Source organism: Cottoperca gobio, chromosome 24 (assembly GCF_900634415.1).
Source record: "Cottoperca gobio chromosome 24, fCotGob3.1, whole genome shotgun sequence".
Lineage (NCBI taxonomy): Eukaryota > Metazoa > Chordata > Actinopteri > Perciformes > Bovichtidae > Cottoperca > Cottoperca gobio.
In genome coordinates, this window is record NC_041378.1 from 9,941,460 (window position 1) to 9,962,263 (window position 20,804).

At 38.5% G+C, this 20,804-nt stretch overlaps 2 protein-coding genes across 5 annotated transcripts in view; one reads left to right on the forward strand and one right to left on the reverse strand.

The window, feature by feature from the left end:
* Positions 1-3,092: 3,092 nt before the first annotated feature.
* Positions 3,093-6,994, forward strand: nme6 (NME/NM23 nucleoside diphosphate kinase 6). Its single transcript, XM_029425457.1, has 6 exons — positions 3,093-3,346; positions 3,592-3,687; positions 4,478-4,580; positions 5,044-5,083; positions 5,731-5,891; positions 6,685-6,994. The coding sequence occupies exons 2-6, from the start codon at positions 3,595-3,597 to the stop codon at positions 6,834-6,836; spliced, it is 549 nt and encodes a 182-aa protein (XP_029281317.1). The 5' UTR covers positions 3,093-3,346; positions 3,592-3,594; the 3' UTR covers positions 6,837-6,994.
* A 194-nt stretch (positions 6,995-7,188) lies between these two features.
* The window catches only part of baalcb (BAALC binder of MAP3K1 and KLF4 b), a 36,461-nt gene continuing 22,845 nt past the window's right edge, over positions 7,189-20,804 (reverse strand). The window contains exons 2-6 of one of the 4 annotated variants that reach the window (XM_029425639.1): positions 11,683-11,819; positions 10,793-10,993; positions 9,909-10,128; positions 8,554-8,753; positions 7,189-8,075 (exon numbers count right to left, since the gene is read on the reverse strand). In XM_029425639.1, coding sequence (XP_029281499.1) covers positions 7,911-8,075; positions 8,554-8,753; positions 9,909-10,089 — 546 coding nt within the window. In that variant the 5' untranslated portion in view covers positions 10,090-10,128; positions 10,793-10,993; positions 11,683-11,819 and the 3' untranslated portion in view covers positions 7,189-7,910. Of the gene's footprint in view, positions 8,076-8,553; positions 8,754-9,908; positions 10,129-10,792; positions 10,994-11,682; positions 12,036-20,804 lie in introns of those variants that run through there. The other 3 variants (XM_029425641.1, XM_029425640.1, XM_029425637.1) reach the window with 3 other exon arrangements.

Here is a 20,804-nt window from a genome sequence, read left to right on the forward strand (position 1 = left end):
TGTAGGAAACTTTGGAAGCAGTAAAATGAAGTGTTACCAGATATACAGTGTAAACAGTAACGTAATACAGTAATATTCAGTAATGCACACGTCTTCACACTTCACTCATCCACACGCTGCAGTTATGATTGCTCTTCTCAGACTAACACATTATATTAAGGAATACTTCACCCGCATAATGATCATTTGTCTATCAATAACTCACCCTGTGTTCATTTGAATTTGTGAAGAAAACTTTGTATTTCTCGCATGTTTCAATGGCGGAACAAGGAATCAAAAAACAGAGAAAAGTCTTGCTGAATTAAAGTAAAGGTGGGCTGCGTTTAACAACAGCAAAACTATATTAAAATATACATTTACAAACCCTCATGAGTTTGTGAAGTATAATCCAAATAATTCAAGGTACAACATGATTAATTAAAGAGTAATGGATATAGAAACTGTCTTGTTGGGGGTGAAGTATTCCTTTAAGTTAATATTATTATGCCCTTTTTTGTGACTTACTGTAGGCCAGTTTGTGAGAAAAATCTTCTTATACATTATCAACAAATATAGTTTTATATCTTATAACTCCAACTCTTTTCTATCCTCAATAGTTTTTTGCTTTGTGTAAATGTTCTCCCTTGTACGATACAGAACATATTTCCACATGATCTTTTTTCCATGGCTCCTGCTGGATGAATGAATGTGGGGCAGCCTGTGGACACCCAAGCGCGTGTGGGGGTCGTCAGTCAGCTGCCCGACTCCCACCAAAAGGGAACGACAACTGCAGGAGAGGCAGCGGCAACAGCAGCAGCAGCGGCAGCAGCAGCAGCAGCAGCAGTGACATAAAACAAGAGATGGGGTTCATGGCAGGCAGAGAGCGCGGGGATCAACTGAATCAGCTGAGGATGTTTGAAGAAAGAGTCAGCCGTGATCAACGGTGCTCTCTGTTCCATCCTTAAACCTGTTCATCCTGTTAAAACAACTCCCTCATCCTTAATGTATATTAGATATAAAGAGAAGGAAGGCAGAAATTAATGTAAAGTTCCTGAATATGTTTACCTTCAGAGAGCTTTAGTCCCAATATGTGTGGCATATGAGTCCCTAACAGAGGAAACTACTTCAGCTCTTTTAAGAGGGAAGGAGGTAGAGATCCACATAATGGTAAATTAAAATGTCACATTCAAATCTTAATACAAAGTATTGTAGATTAAAACAGTGGCTCAAAACCTTTTGGTTGGTTGGAGTCTGGTTGGAGCTCTTTTTTATGTACATTTACCCGCTAGACTTCTCATGTTCTTATTCAAATGACATAAAAAATATTTTGTCTTTCGACTGTTTATGTGTCCCTGTACTTGTCTTCACTTGCTCTGTAATCAATTTATCACGCAAAAAAAGAGAATCATTTTTTTAAAACAATAATAATAAAAAGAATAATAATAATAATAATAAACTGTTTAAATTATTTAATATTTCACAAAAAAAGCTACGATAAGAGAGAAGTCCTTAAAGTCCTTAAAACTAACCCTCGACCAGCGGTAACATGATACTTATAAATGGATGCATCTGTATGGATATGTTATTCATTGTAAATCACAAGGGTCGATTTTCTACCAAACGAGTACTTGATTATTTTATTAATAATTAAGCTTGATGATAATACTTCTGTTCTTCTACACAAGTAGGATTTTAGCTGCAAACCCTTTCTTGTATTTATATTATCACATTGTGGAACGTTGACATTAAATAAAGGATCTGAATACTTCCACCCCTAATAATAATTGAACAGTGTATAATAATAATTCAGTTAAAAGTTTGCATATAGGTACATAGGTTTTTTATGCTATATCCATTCAACCCCTCACCCACCAAACACCTCCTCTCGCCCTCTCCATCCCCCTCATGGGCGGTAACAGCTGTGGTATCACCCCAAGTCACATGACATGGACAGGTGGGAGAAACCTATGTGGGACATCCATCCCCCTTTTCTTCCCTCCTATTCTTTCTCTGTCTGAATGTCAAACCCCACACACACTCACAACCTCTTTTCAAGGGTGGGGCCATTTTGCATTGCTGGAATATGCTCCGTGTTTGTAACTCACACTGTATGTCTGATCTCCCACATTGATGACATTCCCTGCTTGTAGCTGTCTCTCCCCAGAGACTGTCAGCTACGAGTGGGCATCTATTCATCAATGGTCCAACCATAATGTACATTTACACTTCACTACACTTACAGTTTTGTCAAGACACCCTGCTTGCATCGGAAGGGTCATCTCAGAAGCTCTGTGATTCTTTAATTTGGTTGTATTTTATATTTAAAGAGGATATTAGAAAGCAACAATTGCATTAATTGTTTTTTCTTCCAAGAATCATATTTCGACTTTCATATTGTTTTTATTCAAAGGCTGATTCAATGGGATATAAAATGGCAAAAGAAGGCTATTTTATTTGATAAAAGGATCATTAAAAAACATTTGAGCATGTTGAGTGTTGTGATTATGATTTGTTTTTATTTGATCTCTGTCCTAAAGCTAACTTAAACTCTAAAATGGATGCGGAACAAACACATGGAGCACCCTCGATCAAGGCATGGTCACCAATGTAATAATGTAATGTAATGTATTATTATCTAACAGGGATAAGACAAACAAATAACCACAATCATCAGTCTTTTTGACCGGGGATAAAGGAATTTCTGCTTTTTTTTATTTGGTGAACAGTGACATGGCAGAGGTGGGTGTCAGGTCAGTGCAGCGGAGAGAGACTTATTTAACTTTAAATTCAAGCATATGGAAGGAATCTACTTTGGGGCAGTGCCATTGTGCAAGGTCCATCTTTTTATAGTTTACAGTAAAGAGAGTATGTCCTAAAGGATTTAAGCTGGGCCATGGATCATGATAAACATAAAGTTAATTAAGAACATAAAGTTATATGCACAACATAAACAGGTTCTTCCATTCATACAAGCTCAAGTTAAAAAATACTGCTGGTTAATTCTTCTAACTGAGTTTAATTTTAATTTCACTCTTTACAGTTATTAACTGAATATTAACTCATAATGGTTTATAATGAGTTTGGTGCCACCTCCGCAGTGGGAACATGGTGTGCTGGTTTAGTTTCTGGGGACGGTATTAACGAGCGGACTAACCGGTGGCGAGGAGTCATTCAGCGAATATTTGCATATAAACGTTTAAATCAAGTTAATATTACAGTACGTAGAAACATAAACAACATAACAAATATCTGCACTTACAGCCATTGAGTGGAAACTTAATTTTAAAGTAACGAGTTTGTATTTGCGACAATATGGCGGCACCCGTTGCTTTGATCTCCTCTTCAAACTGACAGTTTTGGAACAGAGGTGGGTAAACATTATCTGGAGCTAATGCGCGAGGAACATGTATGAACTTGAACAGTTTAGTTTTTGTTGACGTTCATCAGCAGCAGCAGCTTAACTAACAAAATATGTTATTATGATGATTATGTTAATAACACTACATTTTGGTTTGAAGCTGCGTATCAACCGTTAGCTAACACTACATTAGCTAAACTAATTGTAGACACACTAACTTATATGATTAATTATGGTTTCTGACTTCTCTGCAGATAATGTTACTATCAGCTCGTCGCCTATCCAAAGTGCTGCAGCTCACCCTGGCGGTCATCAAACCAGATGCTGTCGCTCATCCTGTGATGTTGGAGGTGAGTGTTACTTTAACTTCTTTAGACTGTCTCCAAACTTATTCACTTATACTACTACTTGATATATTTTATCCATATCTTTAACTTTAACGAACTACTGTCTCGTGAGTAACCTTGTAATCTGTACAGTCTGTAAAGCACACTGAGACAAATGTATAATTTGTGATATTGAGCTATACAAATACATTTTATTTTATTTTATTTTATTTGAGTCTTCCAGAGCGAGCAGTGATACAGATAAACATGTTGGCCTCTGCATGTTATATTGGCTTCCTCCTTCTCAAAATAAATACAAATAGATGTTCATGCCAAAACTCTGTAACATCCTTTTTTTGTTTTCTTCGACAAAACAAAAAATATGCACAACTGTCCAATTTTTTGATCAATACAATAAAATAAAAAAAGTAAAGAATTCCACAATTTGACTGATATATATCATGTAAATGATTAACACGTTGAGGTTTTTCTATGTGCCTGGTTTAGTTTTTCCATGAGATTTAGACTTTGGAAGAGGCTAGTCACAAGCCCCGTGACCTCTAAGTCATGAAAGCGGTGTCGATCATAAAATATCAGTCAAATTTCCCCTTTTAAAGCCCCAGAAAGTGCACCACTTGTTGTCAGTCTTAATTTATTGTGTTCTTTTTTTTTCTTCTACTCTTTTTTTGAAAGAAATCTGCACACCATACCCGATATGTAGTTTTGATCAAAACGTATTTAGATGTAGTTTATTGATCGTCATCAGCTACAGTATGGCACATAAAAGTAAAAAACTACTTTTTTTGTCTTTCAGGCTCTTCATCAGAGAATCCTGGACAACAACTTTGTGATTGTTCGATGCAAAGATCTTGCGTGGAGGCGACAGGACTCTGAGAGGTTTTACGCTGAACATTCAGGTGCGGACGAAACTCATCTGCTTTCACATTTATTTCAATGCACAAAGTGCTGCTGTAGTGATTCCATCTGAGCAAAGATTTGAGCCAGCAGGTACTGTATGTAGGCAGTGGTGGAACAGTGCATTGACTCAAGTACTGTACTTAAGCATTTCAAGTATTTACTTTATACTTCTACTCTACTACATTTCAGAGGTAAATATTGTACATTTATATGACAGCTTTAGTTACTGTGCAGATTTAGATTATTAATAATAAACTGTGTTATTGCACCACTGTATGTAGTTTAAAACGCGTGATTCATCCTTTAATGTATGGCGCTCCACACACTGAGAGGTCAAAACAAAGCTAACTAAAACATTTATTTCACTAAACCCGGAGCGTGACGAACAGTTTAACACAGTTAAATAGTTTTTAAAGCTATTTAGAGTTGAAAACTGTTAAAGCTCTTTTGTTTGCTTCTTAGGGCGATTCTTCTACCAAAGACTTGTTGAATTCATGTCAAGGTGAGCCTTCATACATGTACATTTAAACCATTGAATGAATTACTTTTGATAAATGTTGTCTGATGTGTTTGAAGTGGAATAATGGAGACATTTCCGTACCGCATCACCCACAGGGCTGACAGACAAAGCACACGTCAGCTTCTGGTGCTCCACTTTTATACTCAGCAAGTCACCAATGAATCATTTTCTGAAACTTCTCAATAGGAGTTTCAATTATCAGCGGACGACAGTCCAGGAGCGATTGTCTGACAATTACCATGTAGTCCGCTCACAATAGCTCCACATGGGCCCCTCTGGATTGCAAAAGCTGCTTGTAAACACGTTGTCTCCTGTTATTGGAGACATTAAGAAGCCTCCTCATAACATCCGCCATTCGACTTCCAAACGGCTCCACTCGGCATTGTTTAGCCAAAACTGAGAAACCAATATGTATTCATGGCCGTGCGCTCTCCCCACGAGGTTCTGGAGTGGATAGATTGGATTTGTATGAGGTGTCAATTTTGGGCTCTCTGTTGAAGCAGGGAAAGCATCCAGTGTTTAAAATCAAATGTGTGTTACAGCCACACAGAGCAGCGTATGGTTTTGTAATAAGCTTACCTGGCGTAATATTTGACAATTCAAACTGCTGTTGAATTCTTTACCCGCAGCGGTCCGATGAGAGCGTACCTTTTGGCCAGAGAGGACGCCATACGTCACTGGAGAGAACTGATGGGGCCCACCAAAGTTTTCAGAGCCAGATACACCTCGCCTGCTTCTATCAGAGCCCAGTTTGGACTCACAGACACACGAAACACAACTCACGGCTCAGGTAGGAAGAATGTTGAGTGTCATGCGAACAAAGCCCCACTAATATCTGGCTTTTGTCGTCAGTGGGAAAGATTACAATCAGCATTCATTCCCGGGACAAATGACTCTGCTGTTGTCATGGTATTTATCGGCTCAAGCTCTGATTGGCGGAGATGTAAACATGAGATCTGGGCCGACGCGCTAATTTACACCCCTTTTCCGGTGACGTGCGTTGAGGTCTACTTAATAAAATCAACAGGAACTTTATTATAATTTATCAACCTACAAAACATACAATTAATACCCTCTCCTTAAAGCCACCTGACTCTATTATCAGAAACGGTAATTTAACTCGCTAATCATGATAATACGCTTCATTGAAACGCGACCCCCTCATCAAAACTGTCTTTATGAGTCAAAACAAAAGAACAATGAAATAACCAGTGTAACTGCTTTCTACTGTTTGCTAACCCTGCTTTCTGCCTTGTCGATGCTGTCAAACGTGACACTAGAAAAAAAACAGAAAGGCATATACTTGGGAAAGGAGTACAGTACCAGTCAAAGGTTTGGACACACGAGAAGGTGTGTCCAAACTTTTGACTGGTACTGTATATCGGCTTTTTTTTTTTAGGTTTCTTCTGTGTTTAAAAAAACCCTGCATATACTGTCCATCCTTATTTTGGTGGGAAAAAGGGTACGAGACTCCTCAGGGCTTCATACTGTATGATAGGCCATGCATTATCACATGGGCCGTCACATCACACACTGCTGACCAGGTCTTTAAAATTGTCATATTTTCAATCCATTCTCTCCAGATTCTGTTGAGTCGGCAGAAAGAGAAATCCGTTTCTTCTTCCCAGACTTCTGTGTGGAGGAGTGGATGGAGAAGGAGGAGCCATTGTTCCGATCAGAACAAATGCATTACGACCATCAAAAACAGATCCACACTCTCTCAACGCAAAGCTGACCTCGTTCCCCAAAGACTACTTAGAAACTCTGCTCACAAAAATGCGAGCTGCCAGAGGAGATTCAATCCTACATGCTAAATATAATGTGTACTGTGTTTATCCAATGTTTGTCAGTAAATTCCTTGAACGTGGAAATATATACAGCTTGTGATTCATATATATATATATATATATATATATATATATATATATATATATATATATATATATATATATATATATATATATAATATAAAAAAAGAAATATATATATATATATATATTTCTTTTTTTATATATTTTATATATATATATATTATATAATATAAAAAAAGAAATATATATATATATATATATAAAAGAAGGACCATAAATGTTTTTGTTTAATTTATTGTCATTAGAAAACACAAATGACTAAATAAGAAAGTGTAACACTGTTTAGTGCAAAACGACACGACGTAGAAAGACAATGTTTTACGTTGTCTTCACAAACTCCTGTCCAGGCTTCACTGTAAATAGTGCAATCATCACAATCAGTTTCAGTTTCCTGAGCCATACAGATTGTAGCACAGCAGCATCTACATGTTGTGTATCAATGTCAAATAACAAAACTATATACAAAGTTTGTGAATATTCAATAATGGAAAATAATAATAAATCACATTTATCCCCAAAGCGTCTTGAAGTAGGGGTGAGAAGGCTTTTTAGATTCTTGATCAATTCAAAATGCCAAATAATTATAATAAATATAATTTCCTGTCTTCTGTGATATACTCTGAATTCTTCATTTATGTTTTGGTCTGATACTGCACTGTAAAATGTCATGTTTTGTATTTTCTCTGCCTAACCTACCGTTGTACGTCGTCTTTAAGACGGTACAATAAGACATTGTTGTAACAGGCACCATAGAAGAACATCTTACCATATTAATTACAGCCTAGTTAAACCTTTTCAAGAAAATAAGCCACGTTTTCATAATGACAATCGCAAGTGTTTCACTTTAGAGTCTCATCCCTCGTGTGCTTTCATCAGTTCACGTGTTTCACAGTGATCTCCGTGCCTTTCTCTTTGGCTTCTTCCAGTCTCCTCTGCACTCAAGTGTTTTCTGTGACCACCTGTTTGAGGCTTTCCACGGGTTTCATAACCTCGTAGGTGGTGAGCGACTTCTTCACCTTCCCGTTCTTGTCCACCTGATGGATGCTCTGCGTCACTGTGATGGTCACCTGCTTGGTTGACATCCGATTGTCCTGCCATTTAGTCTGGTGAATGAATGAAAGATGGGATGTTATATAAATATAAATACAGTACTGAGTTTGCTGAGAAGTTTGTTGAGATTGTGGCATTTTCGCTACGTAATGTTTTTTAATTAAGTGAGGTACTCGCCAAAAATAACGACGATGTTACTCTGCAGCTAACGCTATTGTTATTATCGATCAATCTGCACATTATATTCTCAATCACAATTCTACCATTTGAGAAGCTGGAACCAGAAAATGTTTGCATAAAAAAATTAGTAAAATAATTATTTGACTGTCATAGTTGCTGTTTACTTTTCTGTAAATCTACTTATCAATTATTTCTCTTATTTTCAGCAGGAAAATAAAAAAAACAAAGATACTGGTTCGATTCTTCACACCTTAACTATAATAGTTCTACCACAAGACATTACTTGTACTCGACAAATGAATCGAAAAGAAAAGGTGCTTTGATATATTGTAAATTGGGGAAGAGTCTTACAATCTCTTCAGTGTGCAGAACACTTCTGCGCTGCACTGTGGTGCCAGAGGACAGTAACACCGCCTCCTTGGGTGGAGAGCCCAGTATTGCAGGGGGGCTGCTGGGTTTCACGTCGCTCAGACTGGCTTCAGACACGGCTGAGCAGACCTTTAGGTAAGCCTGCGCAGGAAGAGGGAGGCCGTCCTCGAAGAAATCTGGAACTGGAACAAAACAAAACTTCAGCTCTGTGGAAGCTTGTTTCAAAACCCTCAACATGTACTTTCCTGTTCGTCATTCATAGGTGTATGAAGAGTAGGGACATCCAAACGACATCCTCGTTACAATCAGATAACAACACATATTTTAGCAGAAAAGCAAACATATAAACGGCTGAAGACATGCAGTAAATAATAACAATCTGATTCATTCTTACTGGATCTCTACAATAAAGAGGATGATTGTTAATTATAAATGTGTAATGCACTCGTTCAGCTTACATAACAAACGTATCTGTGAGTCCAGCCCTGCCAGTGTAACTGTTATGACATCACACTGTTTATGACTCATGTAGTGTAGCAGTGGGTTATTTGTAGATGAAACAGCATTAGTCACAGGTTGGCGCTGACAGTCCTGTACAAAAAACATCCCCATATATTACAGATGCACATGTATGTTACATTATTGTGGCACCACTGTTTGAAACAATCTTTCTGGTTGCCAGCTGCCGATTCACTCTGCCAATTCTGGATGGGTTATATCTCCACAGAGTGGACCTTAACTGAATTTATCTTCACAATTACATCAAGGCTCCTCGGCCTGCATTCACCAACAGCTGGATCTGCTGCCAGGAGAGCCAAGTCCTGTCTCAGCGTCCTGTCTCAGCGTCCTGTCTCAGCACAGTGGCTTTTGTTGTGGCCCATTATGTCCATTAACTGATTAATTTCCTCCTGGCTTCAAAGGAAACGCAGGCGCAATTTAGAGCACAATAAGAAGAAGAACGGTAGAATGGGATGTTTCTGAGCTGTCTGTGGTGACTAACTGAATCCTAAAAGTAAAAAGGTTTATAAATAGTCAGGAGGATTGTTCCCACAGAGAAACGCAGATAGACTAACACATAGGTGTCACACTTCACTTGGATGTTAAGAGTGTAAAGCAGCCAACTCATTGATAATCCAGTGATGAACAATGATGAATGTCAACGAGAAAACACAAGATTGGAATTGCAAATATACCGCATGCAGTGGGAACCTGATTAAGCACTAATTCATACAACCATAAATGTATTATTCATTTGATTAGCAGTTAAATTACTGCCTGTTCCTGGTTAATTAAGTATTTATGTAGCCATCCACTCAGCTGTAATTCATTCTTCTTACCAGGGCTGATTGTTTTCTCAGAAGTGAAGCCAGCCTCAGAGTTGTCAGAGGGGATGCTCTGGATGGACGACAGGGGGATGTCAGTGTCTGTGCTGGTCAGCCACGTCGACTCCGTCTCCTTGGTCCAGCTCTCCAGGTATCGAGGCTCCAGAGCATCAGTCCTGCTCCCCCCGCAGCCCATAGCTCTGCCTCAGCACCCTCACCTCCCAGCTGGACCTTTCTTCAGAGCGGGGATAGAAAACCCAGAGACAGATTTACACTGGATTTCAATGTCATCGTAGGAAGCTGACAGAGTGAACTGAAACTTTCCCCCTCCCGACATAAAAGACCCATGATGATTCAAAGACTGTTTGTTTTTTATCTTTATATAACATTCATTGCTAAATGATATAAATACTATTTGAACTCAAACAATTAGATGGTTCTACTAGTTAGTCAAATGAAGACAATCGATGAACCCTTGTGTTTTTAAATATTTAACATTTTATATATGGGATATGCAAGTGCAAATATATATATTTTTCAAGCAAAACAACTGAACTTTATATGCAAGTCAAAAAATGTACCGTGTGTTATCCTACATAGTGACGTATGTTATGTTTCGGGTCAATCAAAACCCAGTTCAAAATACGCTTATTCAGTTTTGGGGGATGGATCTCAGATACAGAACAAAATGAAACACCATTTGTATTGAACTGTTTTACAGCTGCTGTCTCAGTGCCTGCCAGTTTTGAAGCCCTCTCCTTGGGCTTTGGGGAATTGTGATCGGCATTTTATAGAAGATAAGTAATTAATCTAGAAAATAATTAGCAGATATGAAAATATTTTTTAGTGGAAGGCCTAAAATAAATACTGTACATGTTCTCATATAACATAATACTTACAGCACAGCACACAGCTGTGGGAAAGACTGAGTGTCTTCATAAGACCAGACTTTTATCCTTCAAAGAGTAGGTTGAGTGGTCCCTTCTGTGTAATCTTGTTTACAGTTCTCCATGAGCATCTGAAGGCACCGTCTTCCGTCTGAAGCGATCACTCATCAACACCAACTATTCACCTGTGAGAAAGGAAGAGAGGGAGGGAGACTACACAAGTGATGGAAATGCATCATTTTGTGTCTTTTAACAACATTTTCTGAAGTCAACTTATTTGACGACTCTGGCCCATTATGATTAAAGCTTGGCTCTGCCTGATACCCAAAAGGCATGAATTACTCTCCCCTAGAGATGAGTAAGTGACTCTTTCGTATCTGTCCTTGCTGTGCACTGAATGCTGTACTGTTGTTTATGCTGTTACCATATACAGTATGGTGGTTTATTGTGCTACATGTGCACTACTGTGCCTTTAGAAACCTCTATCTATTTATTAATCAATCAAATCAACACTTCCCATAAATTAGACGCTGAAGTCTGTATAGATGCACTGACACTGAATAGACTATCCACAATCAGACCTGCTATAGATCATTAGATCGCCTGCTGTAACCTACTTATTCAATAATCTTCCCACAACACAGGCTCAGATAAGGGAATCCATATGGTCACTATAGCCTGTAAGGTAAAAGCGATAGTAAAGACGCAGTAAATAAATAGTGATGTGAGTCTGTCGCACATCCTACACCACTGTCATCGCTACAGGCCAACATTAAATAGCAACGATAGCGTGAAATAAATAAAAGAAACGCTGTGATATGCCCTGACAGGAAACGCGTAATATGCCTTTTCATTTGGTAGAGGAAACAAACAACGCACGGTAAAATATGTTAAAGGCTTACTGATGTTTTGGTGTCGCCCCGGTTGCTCCTGCGTGTCGTCTGCATCACAGTCGCGTGACATGTTGTCAATAATCTAAGTCCTCCGGTCGATAACAGGCTGCGCGTGCGTCCGCATCACAAGCTCCTACATTCACAACCTTTACCAAAGAGAAGGTGGTTTATAAAGAGACAGTAAACGTTATTCAGCCTCGTCATGAAGATGAGAAGGTATCTGTGTGGGGAGGATTACTGCAGCTGTTGCCAGGTAAACTTTTAAATAATACTGGTCCTGTACTTGTGCTCACTGTCAGTGTCAAGTGGACTTTTTTGCTTCATAACCATTAACTCAGTTGCATTTTGGCCCATTGCAGCCAAATAATGTATATTTAAACACTTTGCAAAATATTTACAGTTTTACAAGTTTGACTAAAAATTAGAGCCGCAACGATTAGTCGATTAGATAAATCAATTAATCGTTAACGGAAGTAAAAAATAGCAGAAAATGTTGTTTTCAGCTTTTCAAATGTGCTTCTTTCTGTTTTATATAATAGTAAACTGAATATCTTTGGGTTTTGGACTGAAAAAAACAAGAGATTTAAATGCATCACTTTAGACTTTGAGAAACGGACTGATGACATTTTACCATTAATAATATTTCACCTTTCACGTTGTAGTTGATCTTTTGTAAAGTGAGACACGTTGTGGTTCAGCACTGGGAACCTGTGACATGGCATCTTTTTGACACACTAATAAGATGTTCACTGCTCTGCCCACAAGGGGACAGTCACTGCCCACTCCTGTACTTAAACAACTGGGCTGGTAAATAAATGACAAAGTAGTCCCCATCATTATCAATGAACACTTTCATAATCTCTCATAATAAACTCTCTGCTTTGCGTCTTTGATTTCCACAATGAACCGTAGAGACACTAAACAACAACACTCCCTGCTTTATTGAAGTGATAACATTTGAAAAATACAACTGCTTATAGAGGAGAGGTCTGCCCCTGTGAATGAGGTTCATTTATTTCTGATGTATCATCTGCCAATAAAGCATATCACAAAAAAACAGATGAAGAATGGAGCTTCAACTGTAAGATCAATTCAGTAATAAGGAAGCTCTCTACTTGTTCCTGTCACACAGCGGTCTGAGGGGAAGATTTAATGGGCATCAGTGTACAGCATACTTGATGCACAAAACAAGTGCAATAATCTGATGTACAACTCTCGGGAAGGTCTCCTGATGCTTTGAGCATTACCAATGTGTAAACTCTGCCCTCTACATAACATGTTTCTTCACTACTGGGCAGCCCGTAATGGAGAGTGACAAGCAAGACAGAAGAACAGGTCAACACTCCAGACACCTTCATCACTCATCATGTCTGCTGCACCACTGAACATACACCCTATGTATGTATGTATATATATATATATATATATATATATATATATATATATATATATATATATATATATATATATATATATACTTATATCTAGACACTGAATTCGGGTTTACTGTGGGGGGATTACGTAAGGATTAAACTACCAATTGGAGTCTTGCCCTTTAAATACATATTCAAGCATTATTTTGTGCAGGACTGAGCTGAATCAAATCCCTGTGACTTCCTCACTCAGCCCCCGTCTCCTTCCCCCGTCACCCAGCAAAATGAATCTGGCTTCTTGCGGACAGTCTGGTCAATATGAGGCTGGACAGCTTTGATTTGTATGTCCTGCCCCTCTGTCCTATTGGACTACTGGTCAATAGGCCTGTCTCCCCATTACACTGGCGATTAATGTGGCGCGCTGCCAGACGCTACACTGGCATGAATCATGGGTGAGCGCTCAGTGGTTTCAGCTGCAAACAGGGATGCATGGAGCTGAATTATATTGAACATGTATGTTAAATCAGGATTAATGTGATGGCCTTCTTATCAGTCTGTGACACATTTAGCACAGCTCGTTTAAAGTCTTTAGATTCTAGTCTTACATGTCTCTGAGTGATGACCATTAAATGACACAGCTTTGGAAGCTTTTACTTTCAAAGGCTGTGTTAAAAGTCTTTTACATAGAATACACTACGTCCTTTCAATTCATAGGCCTAGTAGGAAGAGTTCAACATTTTTGGGAAATACACCAATTTTCTCTCTTTCAAGAGTTAGATGAAAACATTGAAACACTGGAAATATTGGGAAACAGCAAACAAATGCCTACCAGCACCTCTAAACTCACAAATAAAATCTAACTTGTTGTGTTACATCTTATTTTTTAAGCTTAGTGTAAGAGCTGCTCCTGCTTATAATAGTCGCTGATATCCACACTTCACCGGCGGGGCTGTACTACGAAGTGAGATCAGTGGGTTTGCGATGTATGTTTATCTTCAAGCCTGAGTTGTCTATGTTACGATGGTGGCTCTCTTTTAACCTTGCTAGGTCGCCATGGCAACGTTCAGCACACGGCATGCTCAGAGTTAAGGATTGAAATCAGCTGGAAAACACTTCTCACTTCCTAAATCCTTTGAATGTAGCGTCACTTTATAATCAAGCAATATATGAGCCACACAGAAATATGTTATTTATGCAAACTTGTTGAGCTGTTATTACATTATTGCCACAAACAAAGCCGTGCTATCACACTCACCGACTGTATGTGTTGCGTTGTTGTTTGCCATGAGCAAGAATACAGTTTCATATCATTATTTAAAAGGAGGGTACATTGTATATTTGTTTCTGGTACATTACTGTTTTTGTCTTGTTCTCCTATTTTGTTTTCTTAGGTTTTAATCAATATTGCTGAAAATTAAAAAAAATACAGAACAATTGTGCTCTCCCGGTTTTTTCACCAATAAAAATCATTACAGAAATTATACAGTTTTATTTTATTTGCACGTTGTTCTTACTCTCACTGAACAAATACACATACGTAGTGTTCTCTGGCCATTTGTCCCTGCTGCTCGTCTATTGTTATTCATCACAAATAATATTCAATCAATAAAAATAATTTCTCTAATACAGTGTTAGAGGTGTTGCCTTCCTGATTCTCAAAAAGAAATGTGTCATTCATGTTCATGAAGAAGAAGTACATTTCTATATAGTGTGTTAAACCAAACTCTGCTTTCTTGCCTCCGCATTCATCCCCCACTGCTTCATTTTTAACAGCTGGTCAAGGTTGATAGTGAATAATTTGCACTCTCCATTGATTTGTAAAGTTTTGCGGGAGGGAAAATAACTCTTTTCTGGCAAGTTGTGTCAGGAGGGGGAGTGAATGAGCCAATGTTCAGCAGCGAGGCAGCCAAATCCAAACTTTCACTGGGATTTCAGTGAGTCAGCCAGTGGGTTACAGCACTGGAAAACTAATTAGGGTGCTTTAGGAGAGGGGAGAGTTGACTCCCATAACAAAGGATCAAGGATTGTTGCAGTCATACCATATTGTTCCAAACATTATTGAATGTGATGTGTCATTACATTTGTCCTGAGATTCGTTTATATAACAAAAACAATATAATTCTAAACCAAAATATAATTTCCCTGACGTTTATGCACCTTGGAAAACAACGAAACACTCTGCAAATGATACCGAGATATTATCGTGTTCACTTGTCCAGATTCAATCAGAAAATTGTTGATATTGGAGCTTCCAGCCAGACAACAAGCGGTTTATCCAGATTGAGTTTTGCCTGGCGATTGTGGTTCAGCGGCATCAATCACATCTCTGGGCCTTTTGTTTTCTGGCAGAGACTCGCCTCTTCTCCTCGGACTAGCAGAGGCTGTCTCCCCCTATTCAGAGACCTGCCAGAGATCTTTCAAGAGGTTGTGTTCTTTCAATCCATCATCTCGTCTGAGCTAACATAACACCTTTTCATTAGTGCAAAGTGCTGCAGGGAAGAGGCAGCACTACTGCCCAAAATAAGCAAGTGGGGCTAACAACAGTATTTTCTTACTAGGCAAAAGTGGTAATGACATGTGGATGGGTTTATTGCTCTAAGCTTCTTAAGGAACAAAAAGAGCGGCTTAGAAATGTGCAGCCATTCAGTGAACATGAACATTTCTTTATTTTTATACTATTGTCGTCTTGCTTTCTTGCAGATAGCTGATTTAAATAATCTTCAAAAGAGCTGTGATGGTGCAATTCCTAGAAATCATATGTCTGTCTGTATCTAGATAGATATATGATTCCTAGGAATTGCACCATCACAGATCCTTCAAAGGTTATTCAAAGGTATTCAAAGGTCAGCTATCTGCAAGATATGTAGATATATATAGTATAAATGTATATATATATATCTGTATACATATCTATAATAGATATATATTTTATATGGGACTGGGGAATGTCTTCTGGACTCATCGCTAATGGCTGGAATAAGTAAGTGCATAGCACAGCATCATTAAGTATATATATATATCTTTCGTCCTGTTAAAGGGCCTTAACTTTAGAACATAAATGAATATATTACATCGTATCCTGATGAATCAGCCTTTTATATATAAGAAAAAAAAAATCACACTTCCAAAGCCAAGTCTGTGTTAAAACTTGTGCTGCACTAAAAGTCATGTTTGACCTAAAAATGATTAATATTGCCACCATAACAAAGTCATTCTCCATGACTGATTTATGTAATTTCCCTCTCTGTCATTTAAATTATCAGGGGAAGTGCTAAAATCGATCTCTAGCCTCAATTGATATTTCCGCCTTTTAAATTCTGGTAAAGGCTGGCCCATAAATGCAGCCTTTGCACTTTAAGTGCTTCATTCGTTTTATCCTGCTAAACACACAACTCTAATCCTATCAAAGGCAAGGAATATTCCAGAAAGGGCATTAGTGGAGGCTTACGAAGCGCGAGAACGCAGCATTAGTATTCATGGAATTTCTTGGGACTTTTTTTAGTTTAAGGGAAATTATCTTGGGAAACTCTGATGGAGCTCACATAAATATTGAGCTATGAGCTCTCATAAAGAGGCATGCTGGATGTTTGAGATGAAGCCCAAATGTGGATTTAAAAGGGTGATGAAATGTGGGGGTCAACAAGCTGTAATCTCAGTTATTATTTCCCTGTTTGACTTGTTTCAAAAGTTTTTGAATGTTCTACAACAAGAGGTTTTCAACTTTCCAGTATTGACCATCTTCTTCCAGCATCTGTAAAACTTATATGTGCATGATCGTCTACTAAAGAGAGGTATTGTTTGTAGTATTGACACATTGCTGATGAATGTCTGTCCAGCACCTGTTTCAAGATTAATATCCTGAAAAGCTTTGTGGATGTGGAAGTGGATGACCTTTTGTTCTATTGTGACAAGTCATTTATTAACCAACGAAAATGCTTAGAAGATTTGAATGTAGATGTTATTCAAGCAGCTGATGACCAGAGGTGACTTCATTTTCAGGAATTAATTCCTGATTATGGACACCTCGAAGGGCATTATCACACTTACACCATGGTCATTTGTCAAAGACCATTAATTTATATTTTCATGCTTTAAGTTTTCACAAGCCACAATTCAGTTTCCCTGTAACACCTAAGGGTTGGACTATCCCATAAGCAAAAGTTCACTACTCCAGTAAAAAGGACGAACCTCAGATACGACTTGGCAACGGGAGATACTGTTAATCTGCACGGCTCAAAGAAACCCTTTGGCTCAGCTATGAGCCAGAAAGCTAACTTTATGCCAGCAATATTCAAAGTCAAAAACATTACGCACAGCTGACAGACAGCAAATATAATTTGACAAGCTAGCTATCCAGCCATGTCATTGTCCCCAAATCAGTATCAAGATTTTCACCTGATGATAGGAACCATGTGTGCTGTCCACTGCAATGATTGCTTATGTGATACAACGTATCAGTAAGTTCAGAGGGGCTGTGTACTTCTCGCAGCGGTTACTTATTTTAGATGCAGATAGATGATTTAGATCGTAAACAGACAGTTTCACTGGAGCTAATGAATAGGTGTCCATTATCAGGATTTAATGAACACACTGCAGCCAATCAGAATGGAGTAATCCCCAAGACCATGGTATAATAATGCATAATGTTGGTCGTCAGCTAGCTGAGCCTGCTGTGGTGAAAATAAACGGTGCTATTGGATTTCAGTATACACTGCCGAAGAAAATGTTGACATTTTAGACAGCCTGGTAATAATAATAATAATAATAATACATTAGACTTTTATATCGCTTTTCTTGTAACTCAAAGACGCTTTACAGAGTGGGTGACACAAAGATAAACAAAAAGGAGGATAAGCAGAAGAGAGGGTCAGTGTTTGAAGGCCATGTTGAACAGGTGAGTCTTAAGAGAAGTTTTGAATGTGGTGAGTGAGGAGGAGTCTCTGATGGTTTGAGGTAGAGCGTTCCAGAGGGTGGGAGCAGCGAAGGAGAAGGCGGGCTTTGTAGGTCGTGAGGAGGATCTTGTACTGGATTCTCTGGGGGATGGGGAGCCAGTGGAGCTTGTAAAGGACGGGGGTGATGTGGTCATGGATTTGGTAAGTGTTTCTGGTCCAATCATGATGATTTCAGATTTCTTACAGTTCAGTTTTAAGAAGTTGATTTGTAGCCAGGATTTTTATTTCAATGATGCAGTTTGTCAGGATAGAGGGTAGAGTGGTAACACATGATCTGAAAATATCTCAGACACAGAGTTGAAACGCTTGAGTGAGTTCCTGTTGAGGCACAAACATGTTTTGCATTTGTGTGTTGAATATTGTATGCTTTACAATAAATAGTCAGTCAGCGTTTCTGTATTTCTAATTAAATTAAATTAAAGATGGCAAGTTTGGATTGAGCGGATTCAGCTTCTGAGAACGGTCAGAAGGCCGAGAGGATGGATTAGTGCGCTGTAGTCTTGAAGGCAACACATCACTCATAATTTGAGGGCTAAACTCTCACATCTGCTCTCAGAACGACACGGATCAAGCCACACAATCTCCTACATCTAAATTACTGGGGTTTATCCTGCAGTGAGCAATAATATGTTCGACAAATGTCTTGGTAATAACCTGTTATATTATGCAATATTTGTGTTAAATGCCACAAGCAAACCAAACTCAAATAGCATTCTGTCAGAAGTTCTCAACAACTACACATATTCTCTAGCTCCGTCATCAGGTCTAAACTTTGGTGCATGACGTAATATGTGCAGAATTAATGACCAGCATGTTAGCAAAATCACTGCGAGCATGTTTAGCATGCAGATGTTAGCATTTAGCTCAAAGAGCACTGTGCCGAAGTATAGCCCCTCAGAGGTGCTGGTTTGGCTGCAGACCGTTGTTTCCTGACACGGATTGCTCAAAGTAATCAACTGACACTACTGGTGTTTGCAACACGCAGAACGTCGCTTGAAGCCTGACAAGATGGAATCATTTTTCACTCATCCGCTTCATTAAAATGGATTAACACAATATAATGATCTATTATCTATGGTGCTTTAATGCAGCAAAAACTCAAAGAGTAATAATTAAAAAACACAGATTTGTTGAATTGCATTTGTTTAATCTTTTTTTCCATTACATTTTCTATAAATGAGTAGTTAACATAGAGAGCTTTGTTGTTGGCTTTACAAAAATCATTTTGGAATATGTTAAAGGGGAGTAATATAAAGCAAAACACTTTCTTTTGGTGGACATTTAATGTAGACATCATTTGAAACAAATGCTGATAAACTATATAAACTGAATTAATTTTGATTGAATTTTGATTCATCACCCCGTATGAAGGACATTTCGACGGCATAATTTCAACCATTGGTGGAGAGTGCCTTATAGTGCTACAATCAGAAGCTAATGAGCCAAAGAGATCATTTGTGTAATTAGTCCCTCTGTACTCTTTGAGGAATGGAAACGTTTTCTCGGAGGAGCAGCGAGACATTTATAAAGTCAATAAGGCTTACAAACAGAGTGAATTCAATTTGAAGTATGCAGTATGTTTAAAATGCTCATTAAAGTTATAATCACTCAAAAACATATGACATTGGTTGTACAAAAATATAATGTACATCACATAGATATCATGGAACAAACGGGGCATTTGTTTGAAGAGTAAAACTCAAAACTCTGACAATAAGCATTTCAATAGCAGCTGAAACCCTCCAATATTTCTATGTCATTGACTGGGGATACATAAAATATTTATTCATGAAATGATACCGACACAACCGCGAGTGCACTAAATGAGATTACCATCCAACTCCAGGCTGCTCCATCTAGCCTCTCCAATTAAACTCTGAGCGGTGTCGCTAGGTGACAGTGAAGATTTGATTCTGAGCCAGGCGACCATCCATGAACACCGGTTTGTGCCGAGTCATTTTAGGCTATTTTTTATTTTAATCCCTGTGCTGGCAACACTTGCTGATTTTCAGGTATCATTTTTCATTCGAGTGATTTTTGAGCGAGAGATCTATTTAAACTTAAAACACTTTCTCTCCTGAGATGCAACTGCCAACCAACAACCCCCTCTCTCATACACAATCAATACACAGCAAAATGAATCCACATTACAGGGGCAGAAGTGTGTGTAAAAATAAAAACAAAAGTGCAGGCGGTGCAGCAGATGGGATTGTTTCATACGCTGCTGATTCACTGTAATGGGAACAGGGAACATCCACAGCTTGCAGTCTGATGTATGCTCCTCACAACTCAAACAGACAGGCCAGGTAAGGCCTACGAGTGAACCAAATTCTGAAAATAACAGTCATTAGTACAATCTCTTATGGTTAAGATGCTCCTATTTATTTGTTTATTTTTGTTTTGCATTGCTTAACCCTTTTACAACAGGCCTAAACTGCATGTGCTGGTGCACAACTGATGTGAGCGGAATACGGTTATAAGGAGGGAGAGGCTGCAGACACGTTTGTCAGGAAAGGGTGTGCCTGAGCTGATGTCCTCTCTAATCATGAAACTGTCAGAAATGATTTAAAGTGCAGGAAGAGAGGAACGGGTCCGCTGCTCTTATGTCTCTGACTGTACGGTATATCACCACTGCTGAGATATTAAAGCGACACATGAATGAGTGCAGTGAGTGCAGAAAGTGTGAATGTTTGGTGACAGGGGACATCGCTGCTGCATATGTGTTAACTCATTTTGAGTTCTTTAACTGTAAAAACAAATACAAATGTGTGTATAAGTGTGAGAATAGTTGCCTCATATGGCGAAG